The sequence below is a fragment of the Ciona intestinalis genome, unplaced genomic scaffold (assembly GCF_000224145.3).
Source record: "Ciona intestinalis unplaced genomic scaffold, KH HT000074.2, whole genome shotgun sequence".
NCBI lineage: Eukaryota > Metazoa > Chordata > Ascidiacea > Phlebobranchia > Cionidae > Ciona > Ciona intestinalis.
This window is the reverse complement of record NW_004190396.2, coordinates 305,141-324,509: the sequence shown is the minus strand read 5'-3', so window position 1 is coordinate 324,509 and position 19,369 is coordinate 305,141. Positions and strand designations below refer to the sequence as shown.

Sequence of the window (19,369 nt, the reverse complement as noted above, 5' to 3'; positions counted from 1 at the left end):
CTCGCATCGACATCGTTGTTATCCCCTCTATTTATATTCAGTAACTGAATGTTGTAGTTTATTGTATACGTGTTCGGTGCAGGTTTATATCAAGAACCCCCCTAATTACGCATGAGTAAGTGAAACTAGATATCCGCTATTACAGAAACTTAAGCCGTGAGTAAGAAAAAGTTCAAGGCGGCCATTGTAACTTGAATGACGCATCTCTATATCCGGGTGTCTGGTGTATGAGCGCTTTATATAATTCTGCATTCATTTGTTTACAAGTCGAGGTCACTCCTTATAAGAATATTGTCAGCGGTAAAACAATGGCCAGGATGCATACCCGTATGATGACGTAACTTACGTAGAGGTGTATAAATATGGTGGCAGTTACAACTTGTCAATTCTAACGAAAGCAGAACAGCAGCAAACATGGACGTAAGGTAAGCCAGTTGTATTCACATTACAAGTGCAATGTAACTACCACAAGTGTTAACATATACTTGTGTATTCTGTATAATTTGTTTTAAAACGCAAATTTTTGTTTGTTTGTTCTATTTCATTCTCTCTTGCGCGTTTACGCGAATATTAATTATGACGTCACATAACGATTTTCGTATTACTACGCTACAAGCTTTGTTCTAATGGCGTCATCAGATAGAGATTTATCCGCGATTTAACGCAAGTCATAACCCCCACTGTTGTGTATAATATAACCCGCTACAGTGGGAATCTAATCCGAAAATCATAAGCCTTATATATTGAAAGTGATCAAACACACTGCTGTCCATATACCATTGTTACGTAGTATGCGCTATTGTACGTCACACTCGTCACAATCAATGTTTCCGGTTTAAGAGGAACCGCTTTAATTGATAAACACGTGGTCGGAGGGTGTCCAGGATTGAGCCTCACTGGCGGAACTAAAATACGTTTATTCAATTTCGGTCTTGCTTTGTCCAAAGTGATTCAACTAAGAAAAAAACAATCACCCACAAAGTTTCTTACGCGGTAAAACGAGGTGTATGAAACAAAACATTTATGTTACAACAACTGTCGTTGCCCCGCCATGCGAGGATCGCTAAGCCGCTAGGGAGTATAAGTTACGATGAGGTCAATTTATTCATTGGATCGTCGCATATACCCGCAATAAGACACCGTGTTAGTACTTACCCGCTAAAAATATAAAACAACACAATGCTTTACAATTAACTTATTCATTTCCAGATTTCAAGTTTTACTTCTTATTATGGTCACCACTTCATGCTTACCGGGCGTGTATTCGGGTTAGTATGGCATAACTTTAGTTGAGCAATTGAATTTAACTTCATATCAAACTAGTTAAATCAAAAACAACAGTTTAACCGTGGCGTGTTTACCTACTGTGGATTTAAGATGTATTGCCAACGCTTTTTAGCAATAATTGCCGTGTTTGTTTAACCTATAGCGCGTTTATTTAACCGATATTTTATCTTTACTACTCTATCTTTGCTGCTATTTTAACTAAGTTCGCAAATACACAATCACCCACAAATTTATATACGTGGTAACTTGTAAGCGGGCACGAGGTGTATGAAACAGAACATCCGCGGGGACACTGTCAAAAAGCATTACAAATATATTATGAATTTTTTAACTAATATTCAATGATTTGAATCCTCAGATTGCGTAGACGGTTCCCCAACATGCAGTCGACTATCCACGCACTGCGGGGTTGCAGCCATACGAACGTTGTGCAAGTTAACGTGTAATAGCTGCCCGACAGGTAAGGAGGTTGGTCTAATGTTTTAATGAGAGTGAAAAATATTTACTGTGCTAATATAATATAGTAGGGTGGGGAAAGATGGGACACATTTTAATTCTATTTTCTCGTCCAACTTGGTAGTAAACAAAGAACATTTAAATAATTATAAAACCGTATCCTCACGACTCCCATCGACCGTCGTTAATTGTTTAAAACACGATCAGAATATTTGAACATTATTAACTAAAAGTGTCCCATCTTCCCCCACAGTACTATATATTAGGGCGGGTAAGACGGGACACCTTTGGCACATGATATCCAAATATCCTAATCGTGTTTTAAACAATTAACAACGGTCGATGAAAGTCGTAAAGATACGATTTTAGAACTCTTTGAATGTTCTCTGTTTACTACCGAATGGGATAAGAAAATAGAAAGAAAAAGGTGTCCCATCTTCTCCCACCCTACTATAACTTAAGCCTCTCCGATTGCAATTAAATTAAATAAATAAAACAACGGAGGGGGAATTATGACAGGGAACGACAACCATAGATTTAGGGTCAACTCTCCTTTAATTGCGGCCAATAGGCGATTGCAACGCGCATGTAGAATCATACATAGACACAAGTGTTTCACAACCATTAATTGGCTTTCGAAACCGCCGATGGTTCTCTAAAATGACGTCACAAAACGACGAAGCGGACGGCGCTTTTTATGTTCTTTACTTTCATGGCCTGAGCGTTGGATTTATAACGCCGGAAATCAACTAAAATGCCGGTAATTGCTTGAACGCTGTAAAAAATATACTGAACGTAACGTATTCGTTCTCGCATGGAGGGGCAACGATGGTCGTTATAATACGGGTGTTCTGTTTCATACACCTCGTGCCAGCTTACGAGTCAACACGTGTGTAACTTTATAGGTGAATATATTTTTAAATTTTTCCGCCATTTTATGTACCGTTGAAAACTTAAAACAGTTGAAAAGATAACTGCTACACTGTTATATCAGTCATCAGGTTGAATTACACCTAAACAATACGAGTAGTCATAAATATTCAACCGCCAGGGATAAAAATAAAATTATTCCGCGAAATTTTGAATCATTGGCGGAAAAATAAATTCTCGTTTTCAGTCGTTGTTACGTCATAATTGCTCAATTGCAAATTTATTATGACGTTGCTTTGACTGCTATGCGCGTATAATTAGTTTACTTTTCGGTTGCATTTAAATATAAACTTGAATGTTTCGGCGGTTGCGAAACATTTAAAAGGGACGAAAGTCAATTTTATGATTGGTAAACATATATTCCTTACGAAGCTATGTCTATAATGACGATTTTTCGGTTAAAACTACTGTTTTCGAGCTCGCACCTTGGAAAAATAAATTCATATTATCTTAACAACGATAGGGAAGATCAAATTAGATAAAACAACGAAGAAATGGGAATTATCTGCAAAACGACAGACGGTAAAACTCGCCACATTATTTTTCGAACAGCGCGCTACGGTGGGGGCAGTAACTCAAACGTCCAACACGCGCGTATTTTGGTCTCAGCGGTTCCATATGTCTACATACAGAAATTGTGCTAGGGAATTTTGAGATTAATTTAGTTGCAAAACACAGTGTCCCACTACTGCATTATATACCCTATCAAAATTTCACCAAAAGATAATTGTTAAGTGCAGGAGTGGCAACTATTAAGTTACACTTTGGAAACCAACCAAAAGTCATGTCTGTTTATCCACACACTGCAATAGCTTCAGCAACTTGACTGTGGGCATGGAAGTGGCAACCATGGATTAGTCATTCAAGTTTCCCGGATATAAATGACCAAACCAACCAAAAGTCATGTCTGCTTATTCACACACTGCAATAGCTTCAGCAACTCGACTGTGGGCATGGGAGTGGCAATAATTAAAACACACCTAGGTGTTTTTAAAACCCATATAAACATAAAAAATAAACCAACCTTATCTTTCATCTTCTAAAGGACTTTCTAGAATTCATTTCCAAAGTAGTAATTATTGTAAAGTAGTTACACCCATCCAAAGTAGTTTCGAAACCACCTACACACCCTGACCACACCTCATAAATATCAGAATAATCTTTGAACTAAATTTATCCTTGCCTTTGGGCTTGTAACATTTATTATCAGCTGTTCAATCGACAGTTGACATTTAAATGTTACAACTTAATCTCCAATAAGACCAGTTTTTCCTGATGGATTAAGTAAAACAAACTCAACTTTCAAGTTTAATTACAACTGAATATTCTAAATTTATCAATTATACTTGTATTGCTACCACCTTACCATTATTAAAGGCTTGTCAATTAAAATCATAGTTTTTTAATAAAGTTTGTCTTTTTATGGCAAAAAATCAGTTCTTGGAAAAGCTTTTTTAAATCACTATATATTGTCAAATAAGATACTTATATCATCATGAAAAATAGAAATAAGATACTTATCAGTAAGATATAAGATACTTTTAGTTCATGAAATATAGAAATCTTTCTTTTGAACTTATTATTCAATCAACCACATAAACATATAAAATACTTGGGCATTACCTTCAAAAATACAAATATTTTATTTAGATCCTTGTTCATTGACAAATGGAGGTTGTAACCAACTGTGCAACTGGACTGGTGATGCGGCAGTTTGTGGTTGTCAGTCAGGATACCGACTCCAATCCGATAATAGAAATTGTGAAGGTACTTCTTATAGTTTGACAACATGAGGTGTATGGTACACCATGTGTGTCCGGTGCATATATAAACAGCCCAAAACTAATTTGTATAAATTTGTGCAAAACACTTGGAAACAACTGTTCTAACCCAGTGGTCATTAATGGGTTGTCCAATTATCAGCCATACATAAAAAACATTTACCCACAAAGTTACATGTGTTGTAACTTATTAACTGGCATGAGGTGTATGAAACAAAACCTGTGTTATAACGACTGTTTTTTACTCATCCATGCTAGGACAAACAAGTTACATTCATTCCAATATAACAACAGATATTGACGAATGCACTGAAGGACCAAACCCTTGTTATTTTCGTTTCCCCGCGTTTTGTGTCAACACAATTGGATCTTATTCCTGTCAACCTTACCGATGCAACGGCACTAATGAGATGAATTATTACAGGATGGGTTCATGTTGTAAAGTTAGAAATGGTAAGTGGACATTACTTATATAACACCATTGTATCTTTGACGAGTATGAAAAAGAAACACCCACAAAGTAATAGAAAAGGTAACTCGCAAGCGGGCACAAGGTGTATGAAACAAAACACCCATGTTAAAACGACTGTAGTTACCCAGCCATGCCAGGATAAATAAGTTACATTAGTTTACATACTAGCCTAATCCCATCCTTCAATCTCCAGGTTCATGTGGTACAACAGCCAGTATAAGAAGCATGGTGGTACCAGTTGCCCCAACAGAAACTGAAAGAAGAGTTTTCCGTGGAACGGCTTCAGTGGTGGCTGCCTGGCCCTGGATGGTAAGACTGTGTGAAGTTTAGAACAGTAAATTTAAAAATAAGGTCCCTATGTTTAAAAAATGCTGTTCGAGTTTTGGCCGTTAAATTTACCTATTACATGTTTTAAAATGACATCTCTGTCTGACTGACAAAACGCTGGTGCATTAAAATTACTAAGAAGTTATTTTATAGCATTGGTGTAACAAGAATAGATTTACCAACAAAGCTATTTCTAATATTAAGCTACAACTATACAATATTACATCCACTATTTTAGTTGTTGTATTTAAAGTGTGTGTTGTCACATTGTCAGTGTAACATCACAACTCCTATTACAGGCCCAGGTATTATACAGAAGGCATCCTCACTGCGGAGCAACCTTAATATCCGATCGATGGTTGGTTTCGGCTGCTCATTGTTTCAGGTTTGGCTTATATAACTTATGCTCATTATGCATGGTGTATTCACCATTCATACATATCATGCTCATTGTCTGTAGGGTGTAACGGTCAAGCATTTTATTCAAAACATTACTTCTTTCTTTTTTATCAATAAGCGTGTTTTAACAACTGTTGTTTTACCATTACTACCCGTCTTTTCGCTTTTGTCAACTCTCTTGTTCTTCGTATCGTGATCGAAGAGACGAAAATAAATTTCGTTCATTCATTCATTGTCGAGTTAGTCTTATAATTATATAGGTGAGCTCCTACAACATGGTATGCCTTTGGGCCATATACCTTATGCTCACTGTCAAGTTACCTGTTTTGCAGAATGTATTAAGTTAAGTCAACCCACTGTAGGACATGTGTTTGGCTAAGTTTCTACCTACATATTGACCATTAGGGCACACAACCAATAATTATGTCTACTCGCCCATAACACTTCAAGTTTATCAATTATATTTGCATTGCTACCACCTTACCCTTATTAAGGGCTTGTCAAATGAAATCCTGGGTAAATCACCCACACACTGCAATACCCCCAACCTAAATAACTACATACACTTGTATATACACAACTTATACTTATATACAACATATAACCCAACCACCTCTTACAGATCTGTATCTTACTCCGGTCTTCTTGTTTACCTCGGGACCACCAGGAGTTCTCATCTTACACATCTCGATACCACTAGGAGGCAACGAAGAGAGATTGAAACGGTTGGTCGCTGTTTAGGGGAATTCCCTTGAATGCTCTGTTCTGTATTCTGAAAAACAGTTCAACAGAATTTAGTTTTAATGTGTTAAATAAATGAATGAATCTAAATGACAATATCTAGTATCTACATTAAAATAAATTACCTACATTCAGGATCTGGTGCCACGACAGCGTAACAGACAAATATTAGGTCATGCAAATTATATGCATATACATTTTGCCTAAATGAAATCGTTAGTCTCTTATTTTAATGGAATCATCATCATTTTTTATAATATTTTCACAATACTTTCAGATCATAGTACACCCCGGTTTCACCGCTGAGTATTTGAACGACATTGCATTAATAAAGCTGAGTCGCCCCGTTGTGTTTAATGACATCATCACCCCTATTTGTCTCCCTTGTGGGGAAACACCTAACCCCGGGGATAAGTGCTGGGTGACGGGGTTCGGCCGAACAGGTGGGTGGGTGGGGGGTTATAACAATATTGTTGGTTTTAATATGTGGGTACCATTTTTGGTATGGACTTGTTCCTACAATTACATGAGACCCAAGATACTACAATCTACACCCTAATGGGTGATGAGTACTGGGTGATGAGTATAGAATACGCAGTAATAACTAATAATGTGGAATACTAATACAATGTCAAAGTTGCTACTTTGTTGAACCCTACATATATATAATCCCAGGTCCCATGGCGTGCTTCACTGTAGGACCTCACCCATATAGAATGTGCATATACAATGTTGGGGTAATGAGCAAACTCTGGCCTAAATCCCAGGTTCCATGACGTGCCTCACTGTAGGACCTCACCCATATAGAATGTGCATATACAATGTTGGGGTAATGAGCAAACTCTGGCCTAAATCCCAGGTTCCATGACGTGCCTCACTGTAGGACCTCACCCATATAGAATGTGCATATACAATGTTGGGGTAATGAGCAAACTCTGGCCTAAATCCCAGGTTCCATGACGTGCCTCACTGTAGGACCTCACCCATATAGAATGTGCATATACAATGTTGGGGTAATAGACAACTTTGACCTAAATCCCAGGTTCTATGGCATGCCTCACTGTAGGACCTCACCCATATAGAATAGAATGTTCATTTACAATGTTGGGGTAATGGGCCAACTCTGGTCTTAATCCCGGGTCCCATGGTGTGCCTCACTGTAGGACCTCACCCATATAGAATAGAATGTGCATATACAATGTTGGGGTAATGGGCCAACTCTGACCTAAATCCCAGGTTCCATGACGTGCCTCACTGTAGGACCTCACCCATATAGAATAGAATGTGCATATACAATGTTGGGGTAATGGTCAACTCCGATCTAAATCCCAATGTTTCATGGCTTACTTCACCCATATTATACAATAATTTGTAATCGAATATTACAACTTCCGATAATATATCAACTTAATGTTAATGAAACCTCACCCATATAGATAAGAATACTTACTAAACAATGCAACAACAAAAACCCTCTTTACAGAGGACTTATAAAACATAACACTATATATGCATTAATACTAACCCGAATCAACCACAGAGAACACAGGGTTTGATTCTTCACAAACTCTGCAAGAAGTTGACGTCCCCATTGTCAATACGACCAGATGCGTGGCAGCTTATAGAGGCGTTCATGTCATCGATGGAAACATGATGATGTGCGCTGGGTATGAAGCTGGAGGGAAGGACGCATGTAATGGTATGTTGGTTGCTATATATATTATTGTGATGGTCAACTTTAACCTAAATCTCAGGTTACTTTGTTTGTCGTATACCCTTACTTATGGTATTCAATATAATTTCGACTTCCAAAACTTTTTTTTGGTGCAAAAAAATAACAATAATTTGATTGAAACCAAAGTTTTGTCTGTTGTGTAAGATACGTTATCATTTTTGGTTTTGACCAACAATTTAAATTAATGACATCTCCTTTGTAATTTCATAAATTTTTTAAAAGGTGACTCAGGAGGACCGTTGGCATGCCAACGTGCTGACTCATGCGATTGGTATTTATCTGGTGTGACGTCATTTGGCCGAGGTTGTGGGTTAGCGAGATATTATGGTGTCTACGTTAACGTTGTACATTATGAGGGTTGGATACGAACACAGATGGGGAACGACTCTGCAGGGTTATGTAAGTTATATATATATCGTAATGTGGGGTTTAGCAGCCATGATTTATCTGATACTTTTTTCAAGTAGTTTTACCTCCAGCGTGTGTATATCGACAGTTGTTTTGTTGCTAATTTCTTTTTGTTGTTGTATTAACTATAAAACATGATCTTTCCTTCTGTATCTGAAGATTTAAATATAAGTAATGTTATATATTATACACAACAACATATTTACCTGGGGCCTAAAGTAGTTTTGGGTTTTATAAGGGTGAGGTCATCTGTGAAGCACACCTGAGAGTTTAAATGACAGTGGTTAGTTCAGAACCTTGCCCTTGGCCCAACACTGCCACCTATGTGGGCATATGTGTCCATGGGCCAACCCATTAATAGGTTGTTTAAATTGTCAGCCATACATAAAAAATAATCACTCACAAAGTTGCATACGTGGTAACTTGTAAGCAGGCACGAGGTGTATGAAACAGAACACTCGTGTTATAACGACTGTCGTTGCCCGGCCATGCGAGGATAAATACATACATACATGGTAACTTGTAAGTGGGCACGAAGTGTATGAAACATAACACCTGTGTTATAACGACTGTCGTTTTCCCGTCATGCGAGGATAAATAAGTTACATATGTGGTAACTTGTAAGTGGGCACGAGGTGTATGAAACAGAACACCCGTGTTATAACAACAGCATTACCCTTTTATGACAAATATGTTTTATTTCACATCAACAACCTCCACACTACACCACAGGTCCCCGCCAATACAACCCATGCAAAGGACTTGTAGACGCCCACACCGATTGCGAATCAAAGTTGGATAAGTGTCGGTCCTTCCCATCTTACATGGCAACTAACTGTGCAAGGTCGTGTTGCCAATTGAATAATGGAGGTACATGTTAGTATGTTTTAACATAATATTGAGTGCAGGAAACATACGTTGTTATTCCTGTTTTATGGGTTGTCTGAATAACTTAAGGGACGAGTGGAGTGACGTAACTTTTAAAACAGGGGTGATACCATGTTCTAACAGTTTGAAGCTTAAGAAGTTAATGAGGTTCCCTATGTTTGACAACTATGAGTAGAACTGCATTTGAACAATGTGACCCCAGATTTTGTAAAAAAAAAAATTTTCTAAAAAAACATAAAAAATTTCCATAGAAATAACAAACTGCCAGGACAGCGCTGACTCAGCAGTAGCTTGCAAACTATACGTCAGTTATTGTTCAAATCCTGCCATGTCATCATTTATGCGAGAAAAATGCCGACGCACATGTGGATTTTGCTGAGTAATGGTTTCAATTATGATGCAACAATACTTCTGGACAAATTATGACTTGCGCTTTATTTTCCAATTGAACTATTTTTTGCAGCATTGTTTGTTTTTCATTTATTTGTACAAATTATTGTTAAACCAACAGTAGTTCATTTTCCTGTTTAATTTATTGCGATTTTGGGTACTAGTGTAGATCCTACCAACAAGTCATAGTAAAATTGAAAGAAGGCAATTTATTAGAAGTTAGTATAAAACATGGTGGGGGATTCTGCACTAGCACTTAATCTTGTACAAACTTCCATTTCTTTCTATTTTGCACAATTCTGTTATTTTTGCTTGAATAAAAACCACATATAATAAAAAGAATATCCTTAACTCCAATGTGTAGTTACAGCTGCCTGTTAAAGAATTGTTGAACCTTGAACAAAGACACACACCCCTATATTGGTAGCAGTGCCAAGCATAAAACACAGACCCCTGCACTTAGGTGTTGATAGCAACATATATTGAATGAATGAATGTAACTTACTTTATCCTCGACAGTCGTTATCACACGGGTTTAGCACCTCCTGCCAGCTTACGAGTTACCAAGTATGTTACGTTGTGGGTAATTATTTTTTATTTTTTTGGGATTTTTTTTATGTATGGCTGTTAATTCGGATAACCAATTAGTGACCACCGGGTTGAAGCAATTGTTGTTAAAGTGTCTTGCCCAAGGATACATCTGCCCACAATAATAGCAGCGTCGAGCCTTGAACCCATTACCCCTGGGTTACAGACAGGCATGCTAACTACTATGCCACGGCGCCGGACACAAATATATTAATGTCTCAGTATAGAGTTGTATTTGGTATCATCAACAACCACAACATCATAGACATATTGTATTGATATCGTGTTCAAGCTTAATGTTGCTACCATTGTAGGCCTTGGGCGAGACACTTAATGATCCAACCCAGTGATCACTAATGGGTTAGCCTGATCGTCAGCCATACAAAAAAACAATCACCAACAAATTTACATACATTGTAACTTGTAAGCGGGCACGGGGTGTATGAAACATAACACCTGTGTTATAACAACTGTTGTTGCCCCGCCATGCGAGGATAAATAAGTTACATTCAATAACCTACTATACATGGTAACTTGTAAGCGGGCACGAGTTGTATGAAACACCTGTGTTATAATGACTGTCGTGGTTAAATTAGTTTGTTAACCCTTAAGCAAGCATGAGGCAAATACATCATAAAGTCTGAAATTTATTAAAAAACTAAACAAGTTGATCGCGGCTGCTTGGGATATAGAAGGTAAAGTGTGCAAAACAACTCAATATTAACTGGAACCATAAATATTCCCGCACTCTTATTTTAAGAAAATATGAATGAAATTATTACTTAATAGTTGATACTATGATTTTTCTTTTTAAAATTGTTTCTATTTTAAAAGAAAAATAAAAAAAATAAAAATAACGAAACATTATGGAAAATTTGTTAATTTGGTCATTTTAACGATTTGGAAAAAAAACAAAAAAAGAGCGAAAAAACATTTATAAATAACGCAATTCAGTATTTTAAATAAAGAAGCACAATTTTGTCTTTACAGAAAGATCAACAATTTTTAAATGAAAACAAAACTTTGTGTAATTTTGGACAGCGTTTTATTATTAAAAAAGTTTGCAAATATGTTAAAAAAGATCCAAAACTGTGTAGAATTATCTTTCAACTATACGGCAAAAAGTTTTAACTGTTACTTAAAAAAGAAGAAAAAAAAGAAATATTTCTAAAAAAAATTGAATTACAGAGTAAATAAAAACAAGATTTGATATTTCTGTGTTTTTTTTACATAAACATTATGATTATTGTTAAAAATAAGTCTTTGAGGTTGAATAGTCTTTGGTTTCATTAAATATTGCTGCGTTATAACATGGGAACTACACGACAACTACAGTATAATAGACAACTATGAATGCAATATATATTGTTGGGAACGAAAATAAAATTAGGATATTTATGTAAGATACTATGTGCTAGCATTGCTAAGTAATGCATAACATCCCCATAGTAGGTTGGGGCAAGATGGTACATGTTTTCATTCCCTCTTATCGTCCCATTTGGTGGTAAACAAAGAATATTTTTATTACACAACTCTGAAAGAGCCTTGTTAAAACACGATTCAGGAAATTGTTGATATTATGTGCTTACAGTATCTATCTTACCCCACCCTACTATATAGTTACATTATGTACAGTTGTGCCATCCTAACATGCCATGTTAACAAGTAAATGTGGGAACAAATATTACAAGCTCAATAATGGGCAACGTAGCCGCCAAACTTTGTAAAACACAGGGGAGGCAGGAATATAGTTAGACACACAATCCTGTGAAGCAAATCTAAATTATTGGTTGTAATGTTTACTAAATTACGCAGTGTGGAAAGTTCCAGGGTTGGCCTGCCCACCCTGCCACCCCAGGTTTGGCGCCCATGGTGGGCAATGTTAAGGAACATGGTGTGTGGAAGCTTGTGATTCAAAAACAGGGATTCAAAGACTTCGTGGTGTGATGTTTAGGAATCCCTGTTTTCCAGCACTTGGTAATTATTATTATTGCTGTGTTAAAGTCAAATAAACCAAAAAAAAAAAGGAAAAAAGAATTGAAATATTGACAATAAAGATCATATTAACAGTCATGAGTATTGTTAAAAACAACATACGTGACGTCATAGTGTGATGATGTCATCAAGTATGTCATCATAGTCTTTCATTATGATGTCATTATCATCGTTTCTTTTTAGAACTCCTAGGTGATCCTTGTTCGATGGGGATTTCCCTGAAGTCATCCTGTAAAACAAAGAGATTAGAAAAAACATAATTTCCTAAATATTAAAATAAAATCTTTATAAAACGAACATTGTGTAAGTTACTTGTGTATTCAACACTTTTTCCATGAATAATAAAACGTTATAACAAAATAAAATTTTGCAGTTTTGTTTTTCAAATTTTTTGGGCGAAAATATTTATTTAGATAATCTTAACTATAAAAGTTGACTTGTATATTTAATTCAACTTACAATTTGTACATGGGAAGGAACTCTTGATAAGAAATCCATCACTTCGTTGTTTGGAACGAAATCTGGTTTCCGCAACCTCTTAGTGAACTTGTTGATTCCCCATAACAGAACTATGGCTCGCAGTGGGAACAAATATAACACTAAAGCCACCAAGCAGAATATACAAACAGCAAGCCATGATAGGAAAGGAACTCTCCATGAAAATGTGCTGTGAGGATATAATGTTGGGTATTTATTTGGGTATGAATGCATATGTATGAATGAACTTATTTATCCTTGCATGGCAGAACAACGACAGTCGTTATAACACGGGTGTTCTGTTTCATACACCTTGTGCCTGCTTACAAGTTACCACGTATGTAACTTATTTATCCTCGCATGTCGGGTCAACGACAGTCGTTATAACACGGGTGTTCTGTTTCATACACATCATGCCAGCTTACGAGTTACCACGTATGTAACTTATTTATCCTCGCATGGTGGGGCAACGACAATCGTTATAACATAGATGTTCTATTTCATACACTTCGTGCTTGCTTACAAGTTACCATGTATGTAACTTTGTGCAAGATTTTTTTATGTATGGCTGACAATTTCTTCAACCCATTAGTGACAAGTGGGTTGAAGAAATGACCGCTATGTGTATTGCCCAAGGAAACATACGCCCACAATGGTAGCATTCAAGCCATTATTCTATACATGATGACATCACTATGACATCATAACTTACTTTTTCACCCTCTCCCCGAACGATGAAATATAATCCAGGATATTTTGAACTTTGGTCAGCACATCTTGTAGTGCGGATATTCGTTGCATTAAACTTGGTTTGTTCGGTTCGTCCTCTGTTTCATCATCATCATCACTATGGGTAATGTGATGTCATAAGTCATATGTGTTATGGGACAAATAATATATGAAGTGTAATAATGGTTAGCCTAATGTTTCGAAGGTACTACTAACTATGTGGGTATTGTTAAGTAATGAATATGAAATAATTCTTGTGCGATTTTATATGGAAGGTAGTACAGTAAGCTACATAATGTGGCTTGAGATTTAGGCCAGGGTTATTACCCAAACACACAGGTTGCTACAACTCATTATTGGAGCATTGTCTGTTAAGTTGGAATCACAAGTCAAAACTATAAATATAATTGTTACGTAAAATTTTCCTGGCTTTTCTTAAATTGGGGGACGTTTAAAATCGTGATTAAAAAAAACAACAAAACTTTTAATTGTTTCTAAACAATAGGTTAAGTATGACATCACAAACTCACTTATACTTCCCACTCTCTACTGCCGCTAGTGGTTGGCGTCTAACGAACACATCAACGTATGTTTTCATGATAAGCATCAACAATGATATTGGGAGCATGTATAATTCAAAGTTCCATACTATGACTAGAAACGCCTGTGGATGAACCTTGTGTAATATTTCATTATTAATGAAAGCCATAAGTGTTTATTCCCAAGGACACATACACCCACAATGGTAGAAGCATAGAGCCTTGAACCGATTACCCCTTGGTTAGAGACAGGCAAACTTAAAAAACAAACTGTTGTTGTCGTAGATTAATTAAACCTGCTAAATCTCTTCTTGTTAATATTTTTTGTTGACGTTCCTTTTCATTGACTAGGTTTGTGCGTTCGTATTATATAAGATAAACTTGCCAAAAGATCAGACTTAAATTGTTTGTGTATGTTAATTGACACTAATGTGCTGTATGCAAATATTAATCAATAAACTTGTGACAATAGTTGTACAATTATATCTACAATTATTTATTATAAAAAGTGAATGAATAATTAATTAATAAAGGTTCCATTAAAGAACTTGTATTGATTAATATAATCAATGAATTTAATTCAGTTATGAAATTAGGGAAAAAATTATTACATTAATCGTTAATGGTAGAAACAGCTTGATCAGTTGTTGGGGTTTTATGGTTTGTTTTGGAACATCTAGCACTGCTTTATCATTTACCACAGATTGCAACAGCTTCAGCTACTTTTACTCAAGTTTAACCGTGTTTTATTCTATGTGGTTCCAAAAACGTGGCATGCCATCAGACATTATAGAATTACATAACTACACCCTAACGACTAAATATTAATTGTTAAAAACATGATAAGTAAAAGATATGGTATAGGTTCCCCATTACTAAAGATGGTTTTAGTTTTCAATTTAATCTAAAAAGAAACTAAAAATAATTGAACCAACTCACAAGGAAAGCAATTCCACTTCTGCGAGGATTCTTCCAAGTGAAGCAGGAGTTTACGAACTCAGCTGTCGCGATTATACTTTGCACGAGTCGCCATACACGTTGGAAGTTGTTGAGAAGAAGAGCTTTCTTGAACTTACAATCCTCCTCCATGTATTTCTCCTCCCGTGGGGTGAAAGTACGAATCGCAGCGCGAATCTGGACATTCGTCGTTAAGTTTTATTCATTTGATAAGTAAAAAGCTGTTTACTATAATCTGGAAATCATAAATGGACATTATAGGTTAAAGCAATATAAAAAAGTAAGAATTCTTTGTGTTAAGTGCGTGTAAACTGCCTCAGTGAGGTTCAGAATTCTAGATCAAGTGCTTGTAGATGTTTTAAGGTGTAATCAAAATATTATAATAAATTAACACTAAATTACCTGCAACGTAATTTCTAAATTAACAGGGAGTTTGGGGTAATGGGCCAACTCTGCCCAAAATCCTAAGTTTCTTAATATGGATCCGCTCCATAGAAAATTATTCCCACATAGAACACATATGATTGTGAGGGTAATGGGCAAACCTGGATGATTCCCAAGTCCTCCAGAACCTTATTCATATAGAATACTTATATAACACACACACAAACTCACGGGGTTATAAATGTAACTGATCTGTATCGTCACGTTTCCTTTTGTCCTCTCTCTCAACTTTCTATCTTTCAATGCATAAACATGTTCCTCCCCATTAACAGCGTTGAGCAGAGGAATGGAGGCGCGACCGAGGAACTCACGGTCCGTTACGTTATCGCTGTCGAAGATGAACAACTCGAACACATCGTGCACATCCTTGATGGGGCTGTGGGTGAAAACGTGGATTAATAGATGCTAAGAAATTATTAAGAAAATAGGTATGTATGTAATATTAAAGTAGGTGTGTATGGGTGAATTGAATGAGTAGAATCTAGCTTCAAATCTGGCAGGTTACGATCCATTGTGGGCGTACGTGTCCTTGAGCAAGACACTAACCCAAAGGTAGCAGCATCGAGCCTTGAACCCATAACCTCTGATCTAGGAGAGGCACTCTGACCACTGTATTATGAATATGCGATTCACAAATCATTATTATAACCCCAACTTACAAAGTAAACACCCTGTTCCACACCGGGTCCAATGTCTTATAACAAGTTTGTGTTTGAGCTCTTGCATTGCACAACTGCACAACGCAGAACGGGTCGGATTTCCCGTTAATATCAGCAGCTCGCAAACCACTTGCCGATATTATCTTGATCTCAGCAAAACCAATGTCCGATAAATCCTCAAAGGTTTTCATCTTGTTCTGGATTAAATGGATTAAATAATTATGAAGTTGAACTGTACATATAATTTACTGTTAAATAAAGTTAATGTTAGAAATTTACTTATAATTTTTTTTAAATTTAATTTTACTATTTTTTTATTTATTTAATGTTTACAAAGTTGTTTTGTACACATATGACCTTAATGTTAAATATATTTAATTAAGGTTTTTATTTTATTCTAGAATAGATGGAATTACAATTTAAACTTTTACAAAATATGTTAATTGTTACAAATGTAATGCTTTACACTCTCCCGTACACCAATGAATTAACATTATTAGCACCCCTGTTTAAAAATAAAAACTTTTACAAATCTGTTAATAGTTTTCCATGTAATGCTTTACAGCCCCAAACATCAATGTATTAACAGTAAGAACAGCCTAATGTCAACATATGTTGGGATCTAATAATAAACTGAGACCGAAGACTCGTATAAATAATAAATGAGTTGCATTAGTGGTTGATGGAAGAGGCGCATGATCTATAAATATGACGCGCGACACAATTATCGACTACACGAGGACATTAATTGAGTGCAGTTTGTTAAATAAACTGGTCCTGCGCATGATCTATAAATATGACGCGCGACACAATTATCGACTACACGAGGACATTAATTGAGTGCAGTTTGTTAAATAAACTGGTCCTATCACGTGAAATGTGATATATAAACAAATAGATCTTCTGACTCATTTCATTACACCACTATTTTGTCTGCAATAAGTTTTTACAAGGCATAATGTTGCTACCACTTTTAATGTGATAAATTATAAATAAATGTCTCTTCTGGTAAAAAACATAAATTTTTTAAATGAACATATGTATATTATTAGTTTGAAGCTGTTGTGGCTACAAGGCACAATGTAATTTATAAATAAATGGAACTTATGGATAGTAGGCTGGGGGAAGATGGGACAACTTTAGCACAAAATATCCAAATATCTTGATCGTGTTTTAAACAATTAACAACGGTCCATGGAAGTCGCGAGGATAAATGGGACGCAAAAAAATAGAATAAAAAAGTGTCCCATCTTCCCTCACCCTACTATAAATAAATATTTTCACATGTAAGACCTTCTAAAAAAATGTAATAATTCCCCATGTTCTATATATGTGTGTGGGGTAATGTTTAAAGTTATATTGGTGTATATGATGTAACAATAAGATGTCTCATATCACAGTGCAGTTGGGTTGGTTGTAATGGGGGTCGATATATTTTAAATAAATTGACTTGTCAGCGTGTCACTTCAGTGTAACAACTCCTCATAAATATTAAATAAGGGGAAGCTGTAATTGGGAAGTAATTATTTTGTTTTTGGGTGAGAAATGGTTACAGCACAAACAGAGTGAAAAGTAGAGTTTGCATAATACATATTATTCTAACATTGTTGCTAACAAGGCTTATTGTAATGTATAAATAAATACCTTTTCTGATAAAAACCACACATTTTATTGCACAAACATTTCGTCTGTCATAATATTGTAAAAAAAAGAGTTAACTCGACTGTTGTTGCTACCAAGTATATTGTAATATATAAATAAATAGAAAACTTTGGTAAAAAATAATATTAATTTAAATGTAAAAGTAATTTATTATTTTTATGCTGTTGTTGTTTACAAGACATTCAATAATTAAATAACTATTGTGGTAAAGTTGTAAAAAGCCGACATTTTATCAATATTTTGTATTTCGTAATATTGAAAAAAATATTTGAAATACACGAGATATTATATCATATAAGCTGCTAAAGATTATTTACATTATGCCTGGTGGAAGAAACAGGACACCACCTTCTAATGTATCACGTATAAATATCCCTCACATATGAGCCATAACACAATTATGAAAAACATGATGAATAAACGAACTGTGAAAAAGTAGGTGGGTAACGACAGATGAAATAAAAAACATGACAGTCATATCACTAACATGTAACAACGTACATTATGACTTACTATTAATACATTACAATAATACAATATATGTATAAATATGACTTACATATCTGGACCTTAGGTTCCCCAGGTCATATGACGTCAATGTATTCTCGCCAGCATCCACCCCATGTACAGTGATAAGGAATAATAAACTACCCGTTGTATCGAGTAAGTTCAGTTGTAATGAATGGGTGACCTCGCGCTCAAGGTTCCATAGATCCAAATCACATCTGTATGCATGTGTGGAACTAATTTACGCTTGTAGGGTAATGATAGTTGTTATAACACAGGTGTTCTGTTTTATAAACCTCATACCCGCTTACAAGTTACCACGTATGTAACTTATTTATCCTCGCATGGCGGGGCAACAACAGTTGTTACAACACAGGTGTTCTGTTTCATACACCTCATGCCAGCTTCGAGTTACCATGTATGTAACTTTGTGGGTGATTGTTTTTCTGTTTAGCTGACAACTTAGATAACACATAAGTGGCGACTGGGTTGGAGCAATTGTCGTTAAGCGTGTTGCAACGGGAATCGCCCAACAATATAAGTGCTAGATCAGGGCCAGATTCACAGAACATACCATAGTTAATATTTATCAAATTTTATTACACCTGTTCCATATGGGTGAGGTGATTTTGAAGACCTTGGGATTTAGACCAGAGTTGACCATTACATCACACACACACATATGACATCACAACCAACCCACCTCCCAATAAAATCATCTTTCCTGTAAGAATCTTTATCCCACACAGTAACATCCAACATAGAAGTTTCTTTATTACAAAGTTGGATGGTGAATTCCTCCTTCCATAGCGGGTTCAATGTCTTGTAGCAAACCTGGTGTTGTATTGGAATGTGTAACAGGATTGCTAACTATAATCCAAACTTACATAACCTGCGTATACATAATGTTACCCACTGGCTCAGTTTATAGACGCTCAATAATAAAGATTATGATCTATAAGGGTGAGGTCTTCACCAGGGTACACCTGAGACTAGGA

At 35.9% G+C, this 19,369-nt stretch overlaps 2 protein-coding genes and 1 long non-coding RNA gene across 6 annotated transcripts in view; 1 reads left to right on the top strand and 2 right to left on the bottom strand.

Moving 5' to 3' along the window:
* The first annotated feature begins 38 nt into the window (after positions 1-38).
* Positions 39-10,185, top strand: LOC100178279 (coagulation factor IX). Its single transcript, XM_002119080.4, has 13 exons — positions 39-425; positions 1,210-1,268; positions 1,646-1,747; positions 4,324-4,440; positions 4,749-4,907; positions 5,120-5,235; positions 5,553-5,638; positions 6,275-6,377; positions 6,671-6,836; positions 7,934-8,092; positions 8,351-8,527; positions 9,269-9,406; positions 9,676-10,185. Exons 1-13 carry the CDS (start codon positions 415-417, stop codon positions 9,801-9,803), a joined length of 1,521 nt encoding a protein of 506 aa, XP_002119116.2. The 5' UTR covers positions 39-414; the 3' UTR covers positions 9,804-10,185.
* Positions 5,143-9,333, bottom strand: LOC113474999. Of its 3 annotated transcripts, none has more exons than XR_003396726.1 (6): positions 9,251-9,333; positions 8,743-8,798; positions 8,602-8,689; positions 7,919-8,068; positions 6,266-6,424; positions 5,143-5,228 (listed from the first exon to the last, which is right to left on the bottom strand). It is a non-coding gene; the product is annotated as an uncharacterized LOC113474999 (long non-coding RNA). The 3 variants fall into 3 exon arrangements; XR_003396725.1 differs by having other exon boundaries at positions 9,213-9,298; XR_003396724.1 differs by lacking the exon at positions 9,251-9,333 and having other exon boundaries at positions 8,743-8,914.
* An 843-nt stretch (positions 10,186-11,028) lies between the features above and the next one.
* The window catches only part of LOC100177769 (multiple C2 and transmembrane domain-containing protein 1-like), a 17,558-nt gene continuing 9,217 nt past the window's right edge, over positions 11,029-19,369 (bottom strand). For both annotated transcript variants that reach the window (XM_026838307.1, XM_026838308.1), the window contains exons 13-20: positions 18,424-18,488; positions 16,203-16,399; positions 15,715-15,919; positions 15,082-15,276; positions 14,134-14,267; positions 13,587-13,721; positions 12,857-13,064; positions 11,029-12,626 (exon numbers count right to left, since the gene is read on the bottom strand). In XM_026838307.1, coding sequence (XP_026694108.1) covers positions 12,564-12,626; positions 12,857-13,064; positions 13,587-13,721; positions 14,134-14,267; positions 15,082-15,276; positions 15,715-15,919; positions 16,203-16,399; positions 18,424-18,488 — 1,202 coding nt within the window. In that variant the 3' untranslated portion in view covers positions 11,029-12,563. The remainder of the gene's footprint in view (positions 12,627-12,856; positions 13,065-13,586; positions 13,722-14,133; positions 14,268-15,081; positions 15,277-15,714; positions 15,920-16,202; positions 16,400-18,423; positions 18,489-19,369) is intronic.